Source organism: Ornithorhynchus anatinus, chromosome 15, assembly GCF_004115215.2.
Source record: "Ornithorhynchus anatinus isolate Pmale09 chromosome 15, mOrnAna1.pri.v4, whole genome shotgun sequence".
In the NCBI taxonomy this organism is placed as follows: Eukaryota; Metazoa; Chordata; class Mammalia; order Monotremata; family Ornithorhynchidae; genus Ornithorhynchus; species Ornithorhynchus anatinus.
Window position 1 is genome coordinate 20853949 of NC_041742.1, and position 25473 is coordinate 20879421.

The 25473-nt window shown below is 44.0% G+C and overlaps 1 protein-coding gene across 1 annotated transcript in view; it reads left to right on the forward strand.

Moving 5' to 3' along the window:
• WWC3 (WWC family member 3) overlaps positions 1-25473 on the forward strand; it is a 124565-nt gene that overhangs the window by 60114 nt on the left and 38978 nt on the right. The window contains exons 6-8 of the mRNA XM_029079815.2: positions 12260-12389; positions 14522-14671; positions 15470-15543. Coding sequence (XP_028935648.1) covers positions 12260-12389; positions 14522-14671; positions 15470-15543 — 354 coding nt within the window. The remainder of the gene's footprint in view (positions 1-12259; positions 12390-14521; positions 14672-15469; positions 15544-25473) is intronic.

Genomic DNA, 25473 nt, shown 5'->3' on the forward strand with positions numbered 1-25473 from the left:
TTTAAAATAATTTAAAAAATGTACCTGTGGATAGTTACGGTTTTATTAATACTTATTGAAGCAGCATGACTTAGTGGAAAGAGCACGGGCTTGGGAGTCAGAAGTTATGGGTTCTAATCCCGGCCTCGCCACTTGTCAGCTCTTTAACTGTCACTTCATTTCTCTGTGCCTCAGTTCCTCACCTGTAAAATGGGGAGTAAGACTGTGAGGAGCCCTAGGTGGGACAACCTGATAACCTTGTATCTATCCCAGCAGTTAGAACAGTGCCTGGGACATAGTAAGCACTTAACAAATACCATTATTATTATTATTGAGCACTCTGCGTAATTGTCCCAAGATACAGATAATGACTGCATTAAAAACGTTATTACTAAAGCATGCAGGTTCAACTCAGGTGTAATTCCTGACCCCACAGAAGTATACGTGCATAAAAATCCCCCCTTTCAAAGGACCAAACCTGACTTTTTCCATTTGCTGTACATTGTCTTGCTTCACCTGTAGACTCTCCCCTGCATTCATTTCCATACTCCCAATTTTGTAATTTTATCCAATGGGAGTGCTTTTTAAACCTTTTGGTATCTCGTTTTTGATGCGAAAGATGATCATCAAACTTAGTTTACATGGACCTCATTCTTCTAATGGAAGATGTTCTTAAAGAACTCAATTTATTGCTCATGTGTATTGGTTGATGCCACTCTACTTTGTGATGAATGCAGTTTCCGTGCTGTTCAGCTGCTACGATAACAGAACAGCACAGCAAGAAAGATAAAACAGCCTGTGAGTGTTATAACTGTGGTACCTGTAAAGTGCTTACTATATGCTATACTAAGTGCTAGAGTAGATACAGATAATCAGATTGGACCTTGTCCTTGTCCCTCATGGTACTGACAGTTTAAGGGGGAGAGAGAACAATCAATCAGAGGTACTTCTTGAGTGTTTATTGGGTAGAGAGCACTGTACTCAGTGCTCGGGAGACTTTGATGCTCATTGTGGTCGGGGAATATGTCTGTTGTAGTTTCCCAAGCTCTTGGTATAATGTTTTACACTGCAATAAATATGATTGGCCGACAATACAGTAGAGTTGGTAGACGCTATCCCTGTACTCAAGGAGTTTACAGTCTACTTGGGGAGATAGGTCCATTACAGGTAAGGGAAATGGCAGATGATAAGGCTATGTACTTATGTGCTTTGGGGAATCCAGAGATTTAGTGAAAAACAGCTGTTGAAATCCCATTTTGCAGATGAGAAAACTAAGACACAGACAAGTATCATAGGCCTCTCTGAGAGCTTCATGAGAAGCAGCACAGATCGTTGTATGTTTTCACTCTGTGGCCATGCATTTTTGAGTCTTTTTCTCTGAACCAGTCTTGGTGGTGTTAGTTGGTCATAACCAGTGTCAGTAGGCAGGATCTGCAGCAGATGCCCTTTTGCTACTCACTTTAGTAATTAGAGCTGGAGTCCCTTCCCAGAAAGGGGCACTGTGATGCTATCTTAGACCTTCATGTCTGGGATTTTGACAGATTCCTCCTGATTGAAAAGATGCCATTTTTCCGTTTATTGGCAGTGTAAAACTGGAGTATATCTCCTGGTTTTTAGTATCTTAATTCGCTATGGAGTGATGATTTTTCCCCACATTTTGGCTCTTGATTTCACCAGTGCTTTGCATCATTCCCCTCACACTGATCATGTTGGTAGATGTTGGTCCTTCTGCAATGAATCTGTACCCTTAGAAAAATTATCTTTCCCTTTGTTGGTATACATCCAAGAGGGCTAGGAGAAATGGCTTTAACGAAGAAACTGATCATGACTTAGTGGTTGGCATGAAAGCAGACTTTTCCCAAGAGCCTGCTCTTTACTTGTGGTGGGTTAACTCCTCGTTTTGACGGTAGCTGATTTGATTGTCCCCCGTTGCTGACCCACTCCCTTACATCTGTACACAAATGGAAAAGAATCCATAGTTCTTCACGCTGAGTTAGGCAGCCTGGCAGAATAGTCTTGTGAAAATGACCTGTATTTTCATTGCCAGGTTTTTGGAGCAACATCTCATGCCACATAACCAAGCTAAACAAATGTTTGCTGTTCAAGTAGGTCAAGTAATGCAAAATTATGTTCCCCTTTGAGAATTATGAAGTCATGTTTAGGGCCAAACATTGGAACCCTGAATCATATTTTTAAAAGCCTTACTATAAGCTATTGTACTTTTATGTAAGTCCGCTTTCTCCTTGTCCATATGCTTACAATTAAGTAAATTGACTCTGATTCCACATCCAAGATAAATCCAGGGAAGGGTCTTCAGTTTTTCTCCAGAAGTTTTTCTGCCCACTGGCTTCCCAGAATATTTAATGTATTCTTTTCCAGCGTTCCTCTCCAGGAGTTTAGCCTGTTCCAGTATTTTAGCTGGAGCTTATTTATCTTGGATAGCTGTCTAAACTGGCAGGAGAGTCCAGGATCTATCATTCTTTCTGGGCGTAGGGCAAGAAATAAAGAATATTTTGGGAGGGTTTTTGTTTGTCATCTTGCAAAGAAGTTTTCTTTTTTTCTCAGCTGTAAGAATCGACAGTGAATAGGGACTGGATAAGTCATAGCTCGCTATATCATAGCCACGTGCATAAGTGCAAAACTTTACCAGCCTACCCGTTTTACCCACCAGCATGCCCTTTCCAATAAAGATTCCCTTGAAAGTAGAGGAGGCAACATTTCTTTCTTCTCATCTGGAACACATCTTTACTCCCTTGGGCAAAGGGCCTGGGCGACTCTTTTTGAGCCTGCTTCATTAGGAGATATTGGAGCCACTTTTATCTCAGGGTTGTGTTTCAGTCATCCTGGTCCAGTCCATTGCTGCTGGTGAGTCTTGGAAACTGGGATTTTCTTTTTTTCCAAGGTTTTCATTTCAACTGTTGATCATTTTATTTGATCCCTTACTTACTTGTTGTCAGGCACCATGAGCCACCTTTGGTGGCCCATGAAACTTGCATTTTTGGTTTTTTCCCCAAACTAATTTTTTCGGTCAGTTTACTTGCCCATGTAGAATATGACTCCTGTAATAATGTTGCCTATTTATAGAATTTTGAGGCCCCAAGAGGTCATCTTTCCACTTAGATTGGGAGTCCCATGTGGATCAGGGACTGTGTCTGACCTGAGTAACTTGTATCTACACCAGAACTTAGATCAGTGCTTAGTATTAGTAAAAGTAGTAGTTGAGTGCATTCTGTCTTTCAAGCACTGTTCTACGTGCTGGCACATAATAAAGATTTAACAAATACCCTTATTACTATCTTATCCCTTTCCCCATAGATAATTGCATATATTTTCTCATAATGGTCTCCTGAGATAAGGTCTTGATCACTTCCCTCAGAAGCCTGATACTTTGGCCTTTTATCTCTTTGAAAGGCAAGAAGTGTGTTTCATTAAACTGGATCATCCTCTTCTTTCCCTTTTTCCCCATCTCCAGTTCTCCAGTTCAGTCCTCTTAAGACCCAGAGAACAATTGGTCTACATTCTCCTTGTAAAATCTCTCCCTATACTTACAAGGCAGGTAACACACCACACATTGGCTTTCTCTTCCACAGCGTATACCACCACATTTCCTTTAGGAGTTTCTTTTTGAATTGTCTTTTCCATCCCGTTCAACATTTTCTTTGTTCTTTGGTTGCTCTAGTTTCTCTGTGTATTTTTGAAAGATTGTGACTGGATGGAATTGCACCCATGAATCAATATGCAGTATCCCATAAACATATTTAGTAGGTTACCCTTGTGGCCAATCATGGCAGGTATCTTGGCCTGGTCATACAAGCCATTGACCCATCTTTGTCCATTTGGAGGGCTTGAAGGCAGTTGCAAATGCCAGCTGTCTCGAAGATGTGCCTTTCTAAGTGTTTGCATATGTTAGGTGAGGACCCAGAAATTTTATTTTAACAAATCCGTATGCCTTTAGATTGCATTGTTTTATGTGTCAGATGATTAATTCGAATCTTGACGGTCTTTCTGAGTGCTGTTTTTTTCTCAGTGAACTATATAAACTCTGGGACTCTTCTTGGCCTTGGCCAAGATCTTTTTGGGTAGACTTCTGCTTTTCATAAGGTATTAACCATGGGATATTTTTAGACTCAGGTTCATTGTAAACAACAGGCTTAGAGTCAGTGAACATTCCATTAGGGAAGGGAGAAGTGAGAGATTTCTACCCTTGGGAAGTTTGTTTGTTGAATTGTGCATTTTGTGGTCAGCTGTTTACCCGGCCTCATACCTGCTCTGTGAGAAGAATACCTTGAACATTGCTCCTAATTCGTAATTAAGCCTTATCTTAGAGTCCATTCTGATCATTTATATTCAGCTTTATTGTTGTCCAAAAGCAGTAGTTAAATTTTTATTTTGCATATTATCACAATAGCGACACCGGTATTTTGAAGGTAGAGTTTTACATTCCACTCTGACCATAAGTAGCTGTAAGACTCATTGCAGTTAGGCATTTCCTCCAGGGAAAATGTTTATTCTCAATAAACAATTATAGTTTCATTGTAGAAAAACAGGCACAGGTGAAATATTCCACGCTTGCAAAAAATCTTGTCTAATAATAATCATTGTGGTTTTTGTTAAGTGCTTATTATGTGCCGGACTGACACAAGGTGCAAGATAAGCAGATGGGACACAGTTCCTTGTCCCACACTGGACTCATGAGGAATTAGAATAGATGTTCACCATTTTACAGCTGAGGAAACTGAGGCAAAGAGAAGACAAATGACTTGGCCAGAGTCACACAGTAGGAAAGTGGCAGAGCTGGGATTGGAACCCATCTTCTCTGATTTCCTAGGGCCACGATCTTCCTACTCAGCCACTCTGTTTTGGTGTCTGGGACATGTACGTAGCCTTCTCTTTCCCTTTCGTATGAGGAATTTTTTCTGTTTTCTTCTGTACAATTATTCTGTTCCCAGGCTGCATAAATGTAGCTATCTAAAATGCATCCAGCCCCAACACCCAAAGAGAAATCATCTGTACGTATGGTCCTGCCATCCCAGCCAGGCTTTTGCACAGACAAGCATATGGGTACAAAAAGATATGTATCTCTATCTCTATCTTATTATCCTTTATATGGTTTTGGTGTTTTGGGCTGGGAGATGCTGCTACTGATAGTGAGCTGTGTGATTGTTTTTGTTTTTTTAAATCAGTGAGGTTAAGAAGGCCAACCCTTGTTTTTCACAATCCAGGCACATACCGATTACCTCTTGTTGCATGGTCAAATTGGCTACCATCAGGACCTGGCCCTTTGTGCATATCTCCCTCTTGGGAAACCATCTTCCCGAAGCCTTCCTGTCCAAGACGGGTGCTCCATTTGTCATTGCTGAATGCCCAGTCAGTCTCATGCTGCTGCCTTTCAACTCTCCATGGCAAGGCATACGAGGTCATACGAGGGTCTTTAGAATGCTTCTTCATTCTTCCTGTTTTTTTCCTCATTTGAGTTCCCCACCTTGCAGTTGTTTGAGTATCCATTCTCCTCCCACATCCTGCCTAGCAAAGAAGGGATGCAACTTCCTTTTGATAGCTGGAGACTCAACTGCTTTTCAGGGCCTCATTAACCAGGTGCCTGTCGCACCATTTGAGTTTTGTTATGACACCCAAGGACTGTTGTTAAAACTGCATCAAGAAAACAAAATTAAGAAAGTCAGATGTCTTTGGGGAGAGTGCGTCTAATTTCTACAGTGGTTCCCGCAAAGAGCATACCAGCTTTCTTTATTTGAATTTCTCCTGCTTTTAGAGAGGGTGCTGGTTTAGATAGCCAATTCTGTGACAACGTTCATCTCTGTTTTGCCAACGGGGACGTTTGGTTTGGTGTGTGTAGCTTTTATCAGGCTGACATAATGTATTCCTCATACTAATTGTCATCCCATAGCTGATTCTCGATTGGATTCATAATCTTATGCATTTCTTGTGAATGTGCTTCAAAAGCATATAAGCGTTCCTTGTAAGTGAATCAAGACATTGTGATTTTGCTTCCAATCTAAATTGAAAGAATTTAGGCCTGCCAAACCTTCAGTTGTTGCTGGAGCCCAGGTCTGCTGAAGTCAAATAAGGTCTTCAAGCACCATATGGAAGTTTTACTGTTCTCTGATCTTCTCCTGCAGCAAAGATAATTTTTATTACTTTTATTAAGCACTTCCTAGGTGCCAAATGCTGCCTAGCATTGGGGTGGGTTTAGTGTAATGGAATTAGACAGGTCCCTGCCTCACGTAGGACTCACAATCTGAGACAGGCGAGGAGCTTAATCCCCATTTTACAGAGGAGGAAGCCAAGGCACAGAGAGACTAAATGATTTGCCCCAAGTCACAAGGCATCTGGTGGCAGAGCTGGGATTAGAACCCAGGTCTCTTGACCACCAACCCCTTGCCTTTTCCACTAGACCACTTTTCCTCCCAAAGATTATATCCCCAGTGTTCTTTTGTGGTCTGAAACTGCATTGAGATTGTCAAAAGCATGATTAATGATGCTTTTCAGGAGTTGGTCCAAGTGGATTCTGGCAAGGAACTTCCTGGCAGTTGAGAGCAGGGAAGTCCCATGATAATGTCTGCAGTCCACTCTCGCCATTCTTCTTGATGATGACAAGATGGATGGCAGCCCTGAAATCCTATGGGCGTTGTTTCCCCAATGCCCTTCACGGTAAGGACCTGGGCCTTAGCTGAGAGGAACTCTTCTTCCCTGCTTATACATCTTGGGAAATAATTCGTCAGAATTCAAGGAAATGGCATGTAAGGGATTGAAGACTCTAATTGTGGTAGTAACATCAAGAAATATTGTCACAGACTCGGGATCTTCATATCTTGCCCCAGGTTAGCTAGTCCCTGTAAAGTGATGTCATCGGAGATGGAAGACGTAATGAGGAGGCCACAATGTTTTATCAGGTCTGGGTCCCTTTGGCCGAGGTGAGGGTAGAGCCATCTATATTCTTCTCTAGTGGCTCAGTGGAGTGAATGGCTCCCCGTGCATTCTTCAGGGACATGTAGAATATTTGGCATAGTTTCTGCCCGCATAGACTTGTATACCTTCAGCCTTGGCAATCCACTTCTCGACTCACATGATTCTGAGCCTATGTTCCAAGGTGGAGATTTTGATAAGTATCCATTGTGTCCGGGTCACGAAGATCTCGGAATCATCCCCATCAAACCAGTCTTGGAGTTGTCTGCTGTCAGCACCCACACAGATACCAATGGGTACACCCATCTACTGGATCCTCTTAGCCCCGTGACCTGCTCCAGAGCAGTTGGCCAAAGGATTCCTCTCCTGTCCTCTCCTCCCCTCTGTTTGCCCTCGGGAATAATAATAAAAATAATGATAATGGTGGTATTTGTTAAGTGCTTACTATGTGCCAAGCACTGTTGTAGGGGCTGGAATAGGTACCAGTTATTCAGGTCTGGCACATTCCTGTTCCACATGGGGCTCACACTCTTATCCCCACGTTACAGATGAGGTAACTGAGGCCCAGAGAAGTTAAGTGTTTTGCCCAAGGTCACATAGCAGACGTGTGGCAGAGCTGAGATTAAAACCCATGTCCTTCTGACTCCCAGGCTTGTGCTCTATGTGCTAAGCCGTGCACCATAAATACGGCTCACTCTTTGTCAAAGCAAGGCAGAGTAAGTCCACAGCAGCAGCAGCAGCAGCTCCTGCAGGTCCTAGAGTTCTAGCTTGTGTGGGAGAAGGAATATCATTCTTCCATTCTCATTCCTTTTCTCGTTCTCTCTCTCATTCTCACTCTCTTTCCCCTTCTTATTTCTGCATCAGAGGATAGGCAGTGAATCAAGAATGGGGACATAAAGAGGAAGGTCTTGCCATTACCGCCCCCTTGATCATTCTACTGGGGGGGAAGAAGAGCAGGAAGGAGGTTTGAGATCTGGGGGAGCGAAACCAGAGTTGTCCTCTGGAGTAAGAGTCCCATAGACGAAAGGAGACTGTGTAGAGCTGGGTTTTTTTTAGGGATTGAAGCAGGCCTAGGAGAGTTAGAACGAGAGCAGGGTGGGGATGGGGATGGAAGTGGGTTGGGGAGCAGCCAGAGAACTTGGGGAGGGAGGATGAGGAAAGCCTGTGGGGACCTCTTAGGGCTATTTAGACTGCAGGACATCCTCCTGCTCCTACCTTAACTGCTGCCCCCCCCCCCCCCCCGCCCCTTGTGTCTCCATTGCCCTGGTCGCATTCTGGGACCTGGCCCCAGTCATTTCTCCTACCTCCTTTCTTTGTAGCTGTGCCTGTCGGTTCCTGTCCCTGCTCCCGTTCCTATTTCCTGCGTAACTAAACACCCTCTTCCCCAGCAGCCCCGAGGCCTGTAAACTTTCTAGCTCCAGAACTCCCGCCTCTCTACTCCTTGCCTCCTCTTCTTCACCTCTTATTTCCCCCTTCTCTGACCTCCTTCCCCCCTTCTCCACTGTCCTCTCCGGTTTGGCCTTCCCAACCAGGCACCCCTCGGGAGCTGTCCGTGAGCCAAGCAGCGTCCGCAGCGGCAGTGACTCAACTCGGAGCCTTCTCCTTTTCATATAAAGCCAGGGAGGAAGGGAGCCAGCTACCTAGATAAGGCACAGGACGACGAAGAAACACCAGTCAGTGCCATTCCTCTGATAGGGAAGAGATGCGGAAACAGAAAGGGGTATTGTTTGGGCAGTGGGATAGGTCTTACCCTAAGCTTGGCTTTCCAAACAGTACCTGCTGTTGATAGAAAGCTTGCAGGAAGCCGCCTGTGGTTAACTCAAGGCCCACTGCCAGGCCTGGATGATGTAAAAGGTAGAAGTTGTAACAAAACCTTCCATTCTTTTAGGATGTAATCTGTGGCATTAAATAGGAATGAGCTTGTAAGTCTGGCAGCTCTTTGCCTCAAGACATAGGGTTAAAAATAGTCTGTCTTTAATATTCCTTTCACCTATTCCTCTCAAGAAGCTCAGCATTGCCTAGTGGGTAGAGCATGGGCCTAGGAACCAGGAGGTCATGGGTTCTAATCCCAGATCCGCCACTTGTCTGCTATGTGACCATGGGCAATTTACTTCATTTCTCTGTGCCTCAGTTACCTCATCTGTAAAATGGGGATTGAGACTGTGAGCCCCACATGGGAGAGGGACTGTGTCTTACCCGATTTGCTTGTATCCCCTCCAGCACCTTTTAGAATATTGCCTGGCACATGGTGAGTGTTTAACAGATACTGTAATTACAGATGAATTATCCTAAAATCTTTCATCATATTGAGATCTGAATACTCTGGAGGGGTCAGTGAAGTTCATCCAGGAGCTTTTTCAGGTGTGGTCTTTTTATTGTTTGGAATTTTACATTCCCGGAACTCTTCCACACATAAATGTCAGGAGAGCAACAAAAATTCACCCTGGAGCCCGATTGAGTGGCAGGTTTTCTTGTGACTTTTCCCCACTGCCTGTTCAACTCAATCCGTTTATGAACACAAACATGTACTCGGGACATCACGAGGGGAGGGAACAAGAAATCTTCCCACCAAACGAAGGCATTTCAAAATGTTTATCCTTTTTAAATTTCCAAGAAGTATAAATTAACTCCGGGGTCACAGATTAAGGGCACATAATTGAACTTTGCTCTAAAGGCATTGCAAAACCCTAAAAGGAGAAATAAAAACTATGGAATATAGCTAGCAGGAGAAAGAAAAACTTTCCTTCTCTTGACAGATAACCTCCTCGATAGGTTTTGCTGAAAATTAGCATCACAAGGAAAGTTTTCAAAGAATTGCAAACGATCCAGTGTGATTTAGCTAATACAAAAATATCATTAGGAGTACTTAACAAGATCATCAAATATAAGAGGCCATACTATTCTGTGCCACGTTTTTGCAAAACATGTTTCCCCAGAAGTATAGACACAGTTGAGATGTTCACTTGCCTGTGAGAACATTTACAAGGGACAGACTTCACCTCACTATTTGCAAAACACAGCAAACTAGAGAAAAGGAGTTGGTACCTTGCGGGAAGTGGCTTGGAGAAGTAGATAGGCCTAAAGAATGAAATCCTCAAGGCAAGGTGTCACCCGTTTCACAGGGCTGAGTTCGAGGATCGGCCCAGTGAGAGCGAGAAACTGGAGTCAGCGAGGCCGAGCCGTGTAAGATTTATTCCACATGATGAATTGACTTTCCCTTTTGGGAAGAATGCCCTTATTTAGTTACTCGCGTGTGGTGCGGCACCCAACTCTCGCCCCGTGAACACTTTCCACTCAGGAGGAATACACTTTAGGCGGCCTGTACGATCACCAATTTGGAGCAGCCGGTGGAAACCCGGAAGGAGATACCGGTTGTCTTCAGGGGCTGCCTTTCAAATCCCCTGGGCATCAGGTCTCCAGAGGGGATAGTTACTTCTCCTTGCTCCAGCGAGGAGGTCCTATAGGTCACTTAGCACCAGACGGCATCCGATAGAGTGGGCATCCCCGATTCTGGGTAGGTCGACTTTCCATGTCTGTGAGACAGAGTTCCAACCTACTACCGAGAGTTCTTGGAGAGCACCCCCCCAGGGAGACCATGCTACTTCCCGATCCTCTTCCCTTTTGGCCGTATTTCGGGGGAAAAGGATCCGGTGACAAGACCCATCAGAATTTACTCATTCCGGTCTAATCATTGGGCCTTATTGCTCACCCAGCCCCTGTGGGGTCAGTAGCGCCAATATGGGGTATGTTTGCTTCCCATCCCATCTGACTGCCAGCCCCTCCGGTGTTAGTGAGCTAAACTCATTGACCTGGCTAAGGTGTGACCCTTCACACAAGGGCAGGGTAGTAGATATAGAGGGGAAGAATAAACAGTGTAGTTTCAGGGTAGGGAATGACCAGCTGTGTGCAAGGGCAGCTTCAAAAGATCTAGCAGTTGGGTCTAAGTCGGGTTCAGTGATTGGACTGATTCATGTGTCTCCTTTCTGCAAGATATGTTGGAATGCTTTCTATCAGCCAGCAGGTACAGAGTAACCTGGATTCATAAATTAAGCAGGCCTTTAAGATTAGAAGAATCTGGCCTCTAAGCATCTGATTTAATGCTTTGTGCCAAACAGAACTTTGTCTGTATTGCATTAGAGTTGCCCCTCTTTGAGTATGGGATCACAAATGAAGAAAACCCCCACAGATTTTTTTCCTTTACATCAGGCCTGTTTTTGTTACCTCACCTGGCATAATGATGCTTCCTGGAATAGGATCAGGTTTCTAACAGGAAACGGAGACTGCGGTCCAGAACGGCATCTTGGAGGGTTTAGCCTGCTGCATCTCCATCCCGTCTCTGAGTTGTAAAACACTCTAGTTACCCTGATGTTGCCGATGGCTGCAGCATTATGTTTTGTGCGGCAGTCACGGTATAGCATTGGTTGTCCCCCTTAGGGGGAGCGAGGCTACCCAGGATATAGGTGATGCTTTACCCAGGTTCTTTCCCAGAAGCCTCTGCAGGGCCAGACTGACCCAGAATCCTTTGTAAACCTCCAAAGGGCAGGAGCTCAGCAAAGGTAGCCAAAGGGTGCGTGCATGTGTATCTGTATGCTCTCTTTTTGTTTTGGTCTGTCTCTCTCCGTCTTGGTCTCTCTCTCTCTCTCGGACTGTCTCTCTGTTTTGTCTGGGCCCTGAAAGCATTTCTTTTTCTTTAAGAAATTAAATTCTTATTTGAAACATTAACTGTCCTATTAAATGTTCACTAATTTGGGAGCAGCAGTGCATAAAACCTTCAAACCTTCAGACATTTGAGTGACTTTTGTAAAGTAGAAGGGACACAGGGTCAGGGTCCACCAGGACACTTTCATAGTAATAATAATAATAATGGCATTTGTTAAGCACTTACTATGTGCCAAGCACTGTTCTAAGCGCTGGGGTAGATAGTAGGTTATCAGGTTATCCCACATGGGGCTCAGAGTCTTAATCCCAATTTTATAGGTGAGGTAACTGAGGCACAGAGAAGTTAAGTGACTTGCTCAAAGTCACACAGCTGACAAGTGGCAGAGCCGGGATTAGAACCCATGACCTATGACTCCCAAGCCCGTGCTCTTTCCACTGAGCTACTTCTCAGTAGCACCGTTGTCACCGGTAGAGGCATTCTAGTGCTTCTCTGCCAATTTACTGTAAACTTCTTGGGACCGGTTGCGTAGAAGTGGGGACAGTTTAAATTTGTATCCACAACCTATCAACCCGGGACTTATTTTTCCACCTATGCCTCTCTGAAAAATGATGTCCTGTTGAATGCTGTGGATTTAAAACCTGCAAAAAATCCTTTTGTGTAATGTTTTTATCTGAAACGCTTAATTTTTCTCCACAGAATCGATCGGAAGATGTCAAGTGCTCATACCAATTATAAACTGGATGAAGCCCAAGCTATAATGAGTGAGCTAAGGACCATCAAAAAGGCTATTTGTACAGGCGAGAAGGAAAGGCGGGACCTGATGCAAGTAAGAGTCCTTTTCTACCTAAGCCTTCAAGTTATTGGTTGTCCCCTGTTTTCTCTCTCCATCATTTATGGCCGCTCCTCCCCTTCCACTTCACAATCTTCTTCCCCCTTTTGGCTCTCCAAGTTATATTGGTATGAAGAGGCTTCTTCAGAATGAGGCACTGTGATGGAGTTGGGGCTGCCGAGGTTCCAAAATGCTCATCGGGAAGGTGGGGGAGCAGGGAAGGAGAGAAGGGAACTCCCCCCTTCCATCCCCCATGCCACCCTGAGGAGTAGCATTTCATTCATTCAATAGTATTTATTGAGCGCTTACAATATGCAGAGCACTGTACTATGTGCTGGAGTGTACATTTCAGCAACAGATAGAGACAGTCCCTGCCCAATAACGGGCTCACATTCAGTGACACCTGTCTACTGTCCCATCTCCTGACATTGCACCTGGGCCCAGAAGCAGAGTTGCTCGCTTCCCCTTGAGGTCCCGGGGAACTCACGGCTGTGGGAATTCATGGGAAATAGAGGGGGGCGAAGGTAGGGCCCTTGGGGAGCACTGCTTGGGTCGTGGTTGGACTCTGGGGCGAGCGAATCCAGCTCCAAACATCGTGGTCTACATGGAGAGAGCACCTGCTTTCCAGAGCTGGGTGTAAGAGAAAAGAAGCAGGGAGGCCGGGCGGGGATGCCAGCTCCACTCACTCCCTCAAAATGGCTCACCGAACACGTGAGGGTCCTTCCCGCAAGGGTCTCCGGCCGTCTTGGGGTAGGTTCTTGTTGGGTCCCAGACAGCGTCGGGGACAGAGGGGACCATTTCTACATCCCTGAGGATTCCAAAGGGTAGGCGGATAGACTTGCACAAAGGTCCCAGAAGCTTTGGAGAGATTGACTTCCCAATATCTGCTGCAGCACCACTTTCTTATAGGGGAACAACCCTGGGTTCTCTGGCAAGGTTAGGAACTGCAGTCCTGTAGAGTCCCGGGCCACAGCGTGGCCTAGTGCAAGGAACCTGGGACTGGCTGTCAGAGACCTGTATTCCCAACTCGGCTCTGCCGCTTGGTTTGTTTTGTGAATTTGGGTGAGTCAGTTACCTGCTCTGGGCCTCGGTTTCATCGTCTGTAAAATGGGAATGAAATCCCTATTCTCTGTGGGTCTTGGATTGTGAACTTCGTACAGGACTGGGATTGTGTTTGATACGATCATCTTGTTTTGAGCCCAGCGCTTGGCACTATGCTCGGCACATAGTAAACGCTTAAACACAGCATGGCTTAGTGGAAAGAGCACGGGCTGAGGAGTCAGAGGATGTGGGTTCTAATCCCGGCTCAGCCACGTGTCTGCTCTGTGACCTTGGGCAAGCTACTTAACTTCTCTGTGCCTCTGTTATCTGTAAAATGTAGATGAAGACTGTGAACCCCACGTGGGACAGCTGTATGACCTTGTTTCTACCCCAGCGCTTAGAACAGTACTTGGCACATAGTAAGCGTGTAACAAACATCATAATAATATTATTATCATTGTGGAAGAAAAACAAGCACTACCTGGGCTCGAGACTTGGCTCTGGATCCGTGGCCCCAGTTCTGCTCTCCAGGAAGTCAGCTAGTTTTCTAAGGTTACAGATCCTCACAAGGCTCAGGGCAGAAGGAATGACGGGACAGCGATTTGAGACTGAAATCAGAGCTCTTCACTCCATGTCCACCATGAGTTGCCTGCTGTAACTTGAAGGCCCCTTGCGGTTCTATGTTTGGGACACCCAGGTCCTCCCTGCCACCTCAGGTTTCTCTGCCAAAGTAGCAGCAGCAGAGAAACTCATGGTCAGAGGGCCCCGGGACCATTCCAGCCGGCCACCGGCTGACTGCCCCAGTCACGGCTCTGACCAGAAATGCTCTGTGTTGAAGGCATGGTACATATGTAATTAGCACCCACAAATGATAGAGATTCTTGGCATGTATTTAATATAATTGTGGCCTCAGATGAGGCAGGGAACTTAATTTACTCTGATTTTTAGCCTCTGTACAAACTACAACAAAAATGCTTGGTTCCAAGATGTCTAAAGTATCCCAGCTATGGTGTGGAAATAATTTGACCATTTAAAAATCATTACCAGATCAGTCTGTTATTAAATTACTTTTCTGTGTTCTCTTACAGAGCCTGGCTAAGCTGACAGATGGGTTCAGGAATAGCTGTTGTATTACAGACTCTCTGTTAGATTTACCACATGATTCTGGTTCACTCGGTGATTCCTGTTTACCTCAACGATACTGTGATGCTTGTTCTCAAACTGACATCATTGGAGAGGTATGTGTTTCAATAGATGTTTGCCGAGGGAGCAAAAAGCAGCTTTTGTGTCGCCATAACTCATGATTGTGCTTCATTTTCCATTTTAATTAAAAAATGTTTGGCCTTTGGTGGCATAGGGGCTGAGTAGAAAATACTGTTTCTCTTGTTAAATTGTGCTGTTTGGATGAAGTGGTTTGCAAATGAACTGTTCACCACAGCAGTTCTGGGCTTTGTGATTCAAATGCTCGAAAACTATGTGTGACCCTTGTGAGCTGTTAGCCTGCTTGCAAAAGGTTTGGTTTAGCAGATTTTTCCAGCAGGTCAGAATGAATAACTTTAGCTACTCCATTACTGGCTGTTATGGAGAAGAGCTTGAGGCCAGTTCAGGCTTCCTCCCTACTCCCCAAGAACTTGCAATCTATCAGTAGTATTTATTGAGCGCTTACCATGTGCAGAGCACTCTCCTAAGTGCTTGGGAGGCAGCGTGCAGCGTCAGCTTGGTGCCAGACTTGAGACTACAGGCCATGCTATCCTACCAGCTCAGTGTTGCCCACAGAAGATACTACATTTGGGAATAAGACCTTGGAAAGTGATCATTAATGTCTATATTTCAGGAATAGTGTTTACTGACATCATTTGTCTTCTTTTTATCTGACTGAGCAGTGATCTAGTCAGATCCAAAGAAATTGAAACATCATATTACAAGAAGGCTTAATTTTAATTATTGGGGTTAGAAAGTTAGGCATAAAAGATTTATGCCTTTAAAGATTTTTCTTACCGTTGTTCTTCTTCTTTTTCTACCTCCTGTCTTGAAAGTTTGGCTTCGATGATAAAACAAGACTCGTTGACAGAGTAAGACTCAACTGGCAATACGAAGAGGCCAAGAAAAGGTGAGAAAAAGAATATTCTTAAAACTTGATATTTGCTTACTGAGTGGCATTCCAAAGAGAGTGGACAGAGGACCTTTCTTGAAGACCTAATTTTAATTCTGAAGTAATTTTTCAGAAAGTAAACTCTGTGGTTGCTTTGTCCATGTTAAATGAAGCTCAGATGACTTTAGAATTTCCAGGTTACCCAAGAGAAGCAAATGTTGATGATCTTTAAAAAAAAAGGGTCTTACAGTTCTAAAAGGGAAATAAATGTCAAATTGTTCACAGTCAAGGTGTTCAATATCATGAATAGGAGAATTGCTGAGTAAAAGCGATTTGGATCATAAAAATACATTTTTATTATCCCTCTGAAATATGGGAAAATGGGCCTTCTGACATCATAGGCCTCCTTTCTCTGATTCATCTCTCAACCTCTACAAACTGTTCTCTCCCCTCCACCCTGCCCACCTCCAACTGCCACTTCAACACTTTCATATCATCTGGAGAATCGCACCCCACTGTGGTGAATATGTATAGATTTATAGTATATTTATATTATAAATTTATATACAATATACACCCACTATACATCTATACAGATGCATATATAGTATTATATATGATTGTCATACACTGTATACTATATTTGTATGTTTACACTTCCCAATATGTATATTGGGAAGTGTAAATTTTCACATACTTTCTTTGCTTCCTACTAGATGTAATTTATTTAGTATTTGTCTCCCCCACTAGGCTGTAAGCTTCTTGATGACAGGGATCATGTCTACTAACTCTGTTGTACTCACCCAAGCACAGAGTACTGTGCTTCACACAAAATAAGTGCTTGATAAAAACTGTTCATTTCCCATTCGCTTCTCTTCTGCACTTTGCCGTCTCCACCACTCCCTTCTAAAGCTATGATCAAAACTAACATGTCCCAAACCTTGAAAAGGACACAGTACCATTTTTAATTAGTAGAATTTCTTGTGTTCGGAGATAATATGGATAATAATTGTGGACTGTAGACCTGGGGAGGGTAGTTTGGGACATCCAGAACCATACCCCCCCAAATAAAGCCACTTTGTGCCACTCCTGAGCCTCTGTAGAGGCACTGCTCTTCCAGAGGAAAGGGACAGAAGGGATGCAGTTGAACGGTGCCACTTGACAGTAGACTTATATGCCCTACAATTTGGTGAGAGAATCGGGCTCGGGGTTTGGCAAGAGGTATCTTTACTCTTAAAGCAAACCATTTATAATATATACACAGACACACACATCCACACATCCCCTTGGTAATATTTTCTTAATAGAGAAATTTCCCCATGGCCAGAATTTATTGATCCTCCCATCCAAAGAAAAGTATTTGTGTTGTCAGAATTTGGGAGGGGAAAAAATGAACAAAAAGAGGTATTCAGACTAAACAAGAATTCCAGTTGCTCTGTACTTTGTTGGCATAAAACAATGCCTCTCTCTAGCCCAAATTAACTACTATGTTATAATAGTGCATAGCTTCCAGAGCAAAAATGAAAGAAACATATGGCTAGAAAAGACCTCTCCCGGCAGAAACAAAATCTGGGTTAAAGTGTACTTCATGCAACCATCTGGAGAAGTTTTTTTGGCGATGTGGAATACTAAGGCAAATATGCAATAATAATAATACTAATTAATAATGATGATATTTGTTAAGTGCTTAGTACAAGCACTGTTCTAAGCACTGGGGTAGATACAGGATAATCAGGTTGTCCCATGTGGGGTCCACAGTCTTAATCCCCATTTTACAGATGAGGTAACTGAGGCACAGAGAAGTTGAGTGGCTTGGCCACGGTCACACAGCAGACACGTGGAGGAGCCGGGGTTAGAATCCACGACCTCTGACTCCCAAGCCCGTGCTCTTGCCACTAAGCCATGCTCTTTCTCTGTGATAATCTGATGAGTTTGCTTCTTCCACACAAAAGTCAGGTTTGCCCTTCTCTTTTAACCACAATCTCTGCACAATATGGGGAGTCTCCAGTAATGCACTCTCTCGCTCTCTCTCACCAATTTAGTGCCAGACTGCCACGGTGACCACATGTTTGAACCTTTTCAAACTGGCAGTGCCCAATTTCTGCTAGCCATTCCTGGTCCTGAAGCGAGTTGAGTTCAGTGGCTTTTGTGAGGAGCCCACTGCTATTGTACAGACTCTGGGATAGATCATTCATCAGCCCGATGTTAGGTTTCATTCCTGAGCTGAGGGCACGCAGACCTGTTTGATAGTTAACCCTGCAAATCCAGCTCGTGGTGGGGCCGTGCTGACAAATCCTGGGTGGATACAATTGATCAGGCAGTCATTTTCCATGGGAAAAATTCCCATCAAATGAGGACTTTGCCCATATCAGGCATGTCACACCGTGCTTAATTTCTGCCTGAGTTTAGCCTGGCACCTGAACTGGCAGGTCTACACCCCTGAAATCCATCAGTGGCACTGATTGAGCCCTTACTGTGGGCAGAGCACTATCCCAAGCGCTTGGAGTGTATGGTATGATAGAGTTGATAGACAAGATGCCCTGCCTGCAAGGAATTGATAATCTAGAGGGGGAGTTACTGTCATTAACAATAACGAATTTCAAATTGCAAGTGTCACTTGAGCCCTGGTACCTCCTTCATTACGAACAGCCCATTTCAATTTCCATTTGCCTAGACTCTGCTCCACCCTCTGCTCTCAGGTTCCGTTAACCCATCTGTGCCTTGGTTTCCTCACTTCTAAAATGCAGTTAATGATACCCACCTCTTCCTATCTCACAGGCAGATTGTAATGATAAAAATGATGATTTATGTGAAAGCGCTTTGGATAAAAGTGCTATATGGATAAAAAGGTATTGTCAGTACCACGGAAGGTTCCCAAACTCAAATTTATTTTAATGCTCAGTCTCAACTCTCTTATGTATCCCGTATCACCTTTTCTCCCTGTCATGCGCCCAACTACTTCAAACGATATCCAACTTACTGGGGAGCTTCAAGATGGTCTAAACCCCGTGCTGTGTAAGCAGGGAGCAATCAGGCTAGAATATGGATACATCTGGTTTTCTATCTGAATGCTGAGCTGCTTTGCTCCCGTGTTCGATAGGGCAGTGGATTTCTAGGGCCGTTGAGCCTTCCCTGCAGAAACCTTAGGTCTCTGTGACCTGTGGACTCAAACCCGCAGCCCCGTGGCAGTAGATGGAAAGGAGCCCCGAGGGTGGAGATTTGGTGAGGAGGCTGTCACCCAGACTTCAATAAGTTCTTTGTTCTTCTCTCGGAAAGTTGGGCACGTTTTCTCTAGAAACCCTCTGGAGACCCGAAGCTTTCCCACTCCTTTGACATCCCGCTGCTGCTGCTTGTTTTAAACTAGGGTGGCAAACTGAGAAGTGCTATGGAGCAGAGAACATTCAGGAAATGAATTAAAAAACATCCAGTGGTTTCCATCCACTTGCGTGTCAAACAAAAATTCCTCACCATTGGCTTTAAAGTCCTCTCTCCCCTTTTCCCCTCTCACCTCACCTTTCTACTCTCCTACTATAACCCAGCCCGCACACTTCGTTTCTCTATTGCCAACCTTCTCACTATGCTTCCCTCTTGCCTGTCTCGCTGTCCACATCCTGCCTCTGGCCTTGAATGCCCTTCCTCCTCATATCCGACTCTTCCCGCTTCAAACCCTTATTGAAGGCACGTCTCCTCCAGGAGGCCTTCCCTAACTAAACTCCCCACCCCCTTGCCCCCTATTCCTCTTCTCCCACTCCCTTCTGCATTCCCCTGACTTGCTCCCTTTCTTCTTCGCGCCCTCTCTGCCCCACAGCACTTACATACGTATCTGTAATATATTTATTTATATCCCCACCCCCCAAGACTTTAAGCTCCTTGTGAGCAGGGAATGTCTGTTTATTGTTGTACTCACTAAGCGCTTAGTATAGTGCTCTTCACACATTTAAGCAATCAATAAATACCTTTGAATGAACGAATGAATGCTGACTCACTGACAAGCTGTTTCAGGTAGAAGGGAGGGAGGTAATGGCACAGACAACATTAACTCCTATGGAATAGGAAAGATTTGGAAAAACCCACTGTCTCCTGTCTTGTAGAGATCAGACTTTATTCTTATTCTTATTATTCTTATTCTGTTTAAAGTGCTAAAATAGATCCAAGATAATCTGACTGGACACAGTCCCTGTCCCATGTTTGGTCCAGCATCTGGCGACTGGTTTCGACTGCGTCTTCAGTCTCCTAAGCTCAGACACTGCCCCTGCCTACAGGCTTTTGCCAGTGCGAGCTTTTTTTGGCTGGCAAGATTATTTCTGAGGTTTGTGATTGGAGAACAGGCTTAGGAGATCTGGGATTAGAGTTTTAGAATTCATTCATTCATTCAATAGTATTTATTGAGTGCTTACTATGTGCAGAGCACTGTACTAAGTGCTTGGAATGTACAAATCGGCAACAGAGAGAGACAATCCTTGCCCAACGACAGGCTCCTAGTCTAAACGGGGGAGACAGACAGCAAAGCAAAACAGAACAAAACAAAAACAAGATATCATCATCAAGATGAATGGAATCAAGGGGATGTACACCTCATTAACAAAAGAAATAGGGTAATAAATAGTATATACAAATGAGCACAGTGCTAAGGGGAGGGGAAGGGAGAGGAGTAGAGGATGGGGGGAAGGGAAGGGAACGGGAGCAGAGGGAAAAGGGGGGCTCACTCTGGGAAGGCCTCTTGGAGGAGGTGAGCTCTCAGTAGGGCTTTGAAGAGGGGAAGAGAGTTTGGCGGACATGAGGAGGGAGGAATTCCAGGACAGTGGTAGGACGTGGGCCAGGGATCGATGGTGGGATAGGAGTGAACGGGGGACAGTGAGGAGGTGAGCGGCAGAGAAGCGGAATGTAAGGGGTGGGCGCTAGAAAGAGAGCAGGGAGGTGAGGTAGGAGGGGGAAAGGTGATGGAGAGCTTTGCAGCCAAGAGTGAGGAGTTTTTGTTTTGTGTGAAGGTTGTTAGGCAACCACTGGAGGTTTTTGAGGAGGGGAGTGACATGCCCAGAGCGTTTCTGTAGGAAGATGATCTGGGCAGCGGAATGAAGAATAGACTGCAGTGGGGAGAGACAGGAGGAGGGGAGATCCGAAAGGAGGCTGATAGAGTAATCCAGTTGGGATATTATGAGAGCTTGTGCCAGCACGATAGCCATTTGGATGGAGAGGAAAGGGCAGATCTTGGCGATATTGTAAAGGTGAGACTGGCAGGTGATGGTGACGGATTGGATGTGTGGGTGAATGCAAATTGGGGACTTACTCCCAGAAAACCTAGAGTTTCAGCTGGGTTTGGCGGTTGGCCCAATCAAGCCCAGAGCCACTGTTTGGTAATCTGCATCGAGGAAACTCAGAACTTTACCTTCTTTTGACAGACAGTACCAAGCAAGCCCTGAGCCTCAATTTGATATTGGCAATCTGCTCCCAGCTTTCCCTCGTCCCTTACTAGGTTTGGCATTGGGTGCCCAGCATGACCTTGGACCCTTTATAGAAAGAAAGAGGCGCGTGCCCTTTTTAAGTAGGTTTGGTAGGGGGCATGACCTCGGACCCTTTTTAGGGAAACGCTTACTAGGTTTGGCAGGGGGCGACCAGCATGACCTGTTCCCTTACTAGGTTTAGGCGGCGGGTGCCCTGACTGCTCTGGTCCCTTATTGATTTGGCATTGGCCACCCAGCATAACCTTGGATGCATTATAATTGTTCATTTTATCATTGGGTATACATGTATATATGTACACACATAAGCCATATTTTGTATGAATGAATTTGGTGAGAGTAGAGTCTGAATACATGTGATTAAAAAGCAATATATGCTTGTTAGTCCAGCAAAGTGTGGTTTACCCTTATCTGTTGAATTTCGCAGAGGCTGATCTAATTCTCTTGCAAATGAAGCCTCATTTAGAATTTATGTTGCTTGTTTCTTGGCTTTGTGCCCTCTGCACCTGGATGGGGCAAATGGTCTTTGTTCTCATGGAAAGAATTAATCTTATATCTATAAAACACTGTGCAGTCTTCCTGGACATTTTGGAAGATCTTCTTTCCCGCTGCATTCAAGCAATAACTTCCTGTCAGATTGAGTCTGGCAAGTTCTAGTCGTGTCCAGTCTTACACATGGTTATTATACCTGAATTTACCATGCAAGAGACACACATCTTTTTCAGCATCTTCACCAGTGCCCCCTGTGAGCCATTATCAAAATAATAATAATAATGATAATAATAGTTGTGGTATTTAAGTGCTTACTATGTGCCAAGGATAGTGTTGAGTGTTACATGGGAAACCGTAGAGGGAGATCAGACACAGTCTGGGTCTTACATGGGGCTTATAGTCTAAAGGGGAGGGAGACTAGCTATTTTGTCTCCACTTTTCAGTAGAGGAAACTGAGGCACAGAGAAGTCAATTTGCCCACAATCACACAGCAAGCCTGTGGCAGAGTTGGGATTTGAACTCAGGGCCTCTGATTCCCAGACCTCTGGTCTTTCCACTAGGCCCTGCTGGTTTTCATCATCATATGATAGGGCAAGAGCACCAACCTGGACTTTGGATACAGTAAGGCCACAGTCTTGAGGCAGTGCTACTGAAACCTACTTTTACAGGACAGGTCAAGTGAGGAGAAGAGATAAGAGTAGGATTCCCCAGCGCCTGCAGAAGGGAGCAGACAGAGATTCTCCAATCAGACATAGACACTTTGGAGAATGCCACAAGTGGGATTACAAACTGAATGTTTGTTCTTCCCTTACCATTTTCAGTCTGTGCACTTCACCCGTCCTGTATCACTTACTGTGAGGAAGAGGAAAGACAGGCAATGAGCCCATGGTCGGTCCCATAAAATAAGGAGCGAGCTCAAACAGTATTGTAGCTTTAGAAATGGTAAATAAGGTTCATTAGTTAAGAAAAACCCTCTTTCTTGTAACTGCTGAAAAATTTTAAACAGAAATCCTACCCACCGATAATGTTTTATGTTGTTTGGCACTAAAATTTGTCCTTTACTAAAAGAATCCTACATTCCAAGTGTAACTGCCATTTGTAGAGGAAATTCCTTCCAGCATCCTAAAGGAGTGAGTCGTGTGTTAGGCTTGTGTTCCATATTCCTTTCGATAAGGAACCAGTCTTTTTTGGCTGGTGGAATCAGATCATTGCAGCTAATGTAGGGGTACAGTTTCTCCTCTTCATATCGTCAAATATCTTTGAGTTACTATTGAAATCAAAGTGGTGAACGTGAAAATCATTGTGAGGAAAAAAACATCAGCTTTCAAGGAAGCATGTAGGGCCAACACCTCCCCCTGAACATATAGGTGTGTTCTGAATTGTGCAATTTGGTGCCCAGTTCCAAGTCACCCCAGTGAACCTCTAAGTGTTGACAAAAGTGAGATGGTCAGTTTCAAGTTGAAAAAGTACTCGGGTTACAGAGGAAGTGAGGAAAGAGAGATAAAATGCCCACGCTTGCTTTTTTTTCCTGATCTCTGAGAAGTTCAATGTATGAATAAGTATTATTCACAGAATGAAATCCTCTTTGCCTTTTTGAATGAATATAGAGGACTGGTTTTTCCACAAGACTAAAACAGTTTGCCTCGTATTCCCTATCGATATTGCTGTTGTCTTATGAAATCCTTAGCTAAGAATATCAGATGCCAAAGAGTGATAAATAAAATGGGAGTTTATGATGTAGACACCCTGTCTGTTCTATTTCACTTCTAGTTTAAGTTCAGTGATCCAGGTAGCCATTAGAAGGTCTTACCTTGGTACTTTTGCAAACATAAGCTTGATTCATAGACTTTGACACAGGAGTTCCTATAAAGTAACGTGAAAACAAGAATGATTTTTTTTTTCTATCATCACGGAAGTTGTAATTTTAAAATTGTTTTTGGACCTTGCCAGAGTAATCTGCTATTTTGGGGACCCCAAGCCTCTTTTGCTCTAACCATGTGTCTTAACTTGGAATTCTTCCTGACACCACTTAAAAGTTGCTTTTTTTGCTGAAATATGGACCTGGTTACCGTATTGCCTCTCAGTCCTTGTTTCATCAGCAGCCCGTAACCTGCAGCAGTCCGTAAGTGGGGGAAAGACATTCAAGCCCTTACTGTAAATATGAAAGATGAAAGTGTGCCCTACAATGTATAGACTTTTGATGTGTATCCGGTATTTGGAAGGACCTTGGATTAGAGAGAACAGCTGAGCCTTAATACTCATCAAAATCAGAGGCCTTGGAGAAAGGCAGGTTTTAGCAAAAATATAAGTAATAATAATATTAATAATTGTAGTATTTGTTAAGCATTTAGCGTGTGTCAAACACTGTACTAAGTGCTGGGGTAGGTAAAAGATAATTCGGATGGACATAAGCCCTGTCCCACACTGGGGCTCATGGACCACTGGGGAGGGAGGCCAGGTATTTAATCCCCATTCTACAGAGAAAGAAAGAGACACTCTGAAGCAGAGAAGTTAAGTGACTTGTCCAGTGTCATAAAAGTAGGCAGGTGGTAACCTTGGGATCTGGTCCTCTAACTCCCAGGGCCAAGCTCAGGGATAAGCTCATTTCACTAGGCCATGAGGTAGTGGACATTTCATAAAACTCTCATCTTCACAGTTATTTCCATAAGTTATCCATTAGAAAAATAAATATAAAGCAGCAAAATATGTGAGCAGGTTGTGTAGCTCTGATATTTAGAATTTCTCCGTGAGATCAGTTCTTCCAATGCCTGTTTATTGCCTCTGTAATGCAATATAGGGCCGTAAGTGCTATGAAAGCATTAATGTGCCTGACCTGTTTAACACTCGGAAACAAGTTTAAACTCTCGAGACATTTAGGTTCTCTGTCGCTATATGTACAATTTGAATAATTGGAATATATGACTAACTGCAGGATATGGTAGTACCCAAAGGTTCTACCTGAGTGCTGGCTGAAAAATCTGGGTACAGAAATTTACTCTATTATTTATACTTAGGACCCAAGCATATTCATTGTCTGCCACATTTGTTTCTTCCATATTTTAGGGAGCAAGTGGATTCAGCTCTATGGAATTACCAGGGACAGAATTGTTAACACCAGTGTATCACCAGTGTGTTCTATATTATTCTACTTCTGTCTCCCAGGGTCATTTGTATGTGAAGTAAGAATCCTAGGAAATGCAGGAAAATTAAGACTGTGTTCTATTAAACCAGTAAATGTGGCAGTAAAATAGTTGGCCATTATTTTCTGCCCAATTGGAGAATTGTTCCATTTTCTAAGTTTTTATAGAGAACAGCAAATTCCAGCCCCCACTCAGCAGGTTCAGTAGAACCAAGCAAGAAGGAGCTCACAAACACATTCAATGGACAAAAAGCTCTATAGACGTGCTAGCAAGCTTAGGGGAAGGAATGCATGATAAATGAAGAATGTGACCACAGAGATAACTGGTATGGGCAAATGAGCTTTGTACTGTACCACGTGGAAATCTAAAAGCTAGTTACTGTAGGACATCATACTGAGAAAATAGAATTGGATTATAACAGCAACTAAAGCCCATTTGCTAAACAGAAGGCCAGTGTTGTTCAGAGTTTTCAGTGCTGTGTCACAGGATTTGTTTGTAGTGCTATTTTTGTATTCAAAAAAAATCATTAAAATGGGTTTCTGAATTTCTGAATAATGAATTGAGTGTTTTAATAGGGAAGATAACACTGGACCCAGTTGCCATAACACGTGTTTTCAGTGTGCCTTTTGGCCAGAACATGGGTAGGGGATTAGGGAATGTTCTCCAGTAACATGAGCCTGTTTGAGTAGAGCAGCGAGGCCTAGTGGAAAGAGGTTGGACACGAGATGCGACGGGTGTGGGGGTGTGGGTTGTTTTGCCGGGGATAGGAGAGGGTATCGGGGGACTTTGGTTCCAATTCCAGCTCCTCCACATGTCTGCTGTCCCTAGGCAAGTCAATTCACTTCTCCTTCCATGTT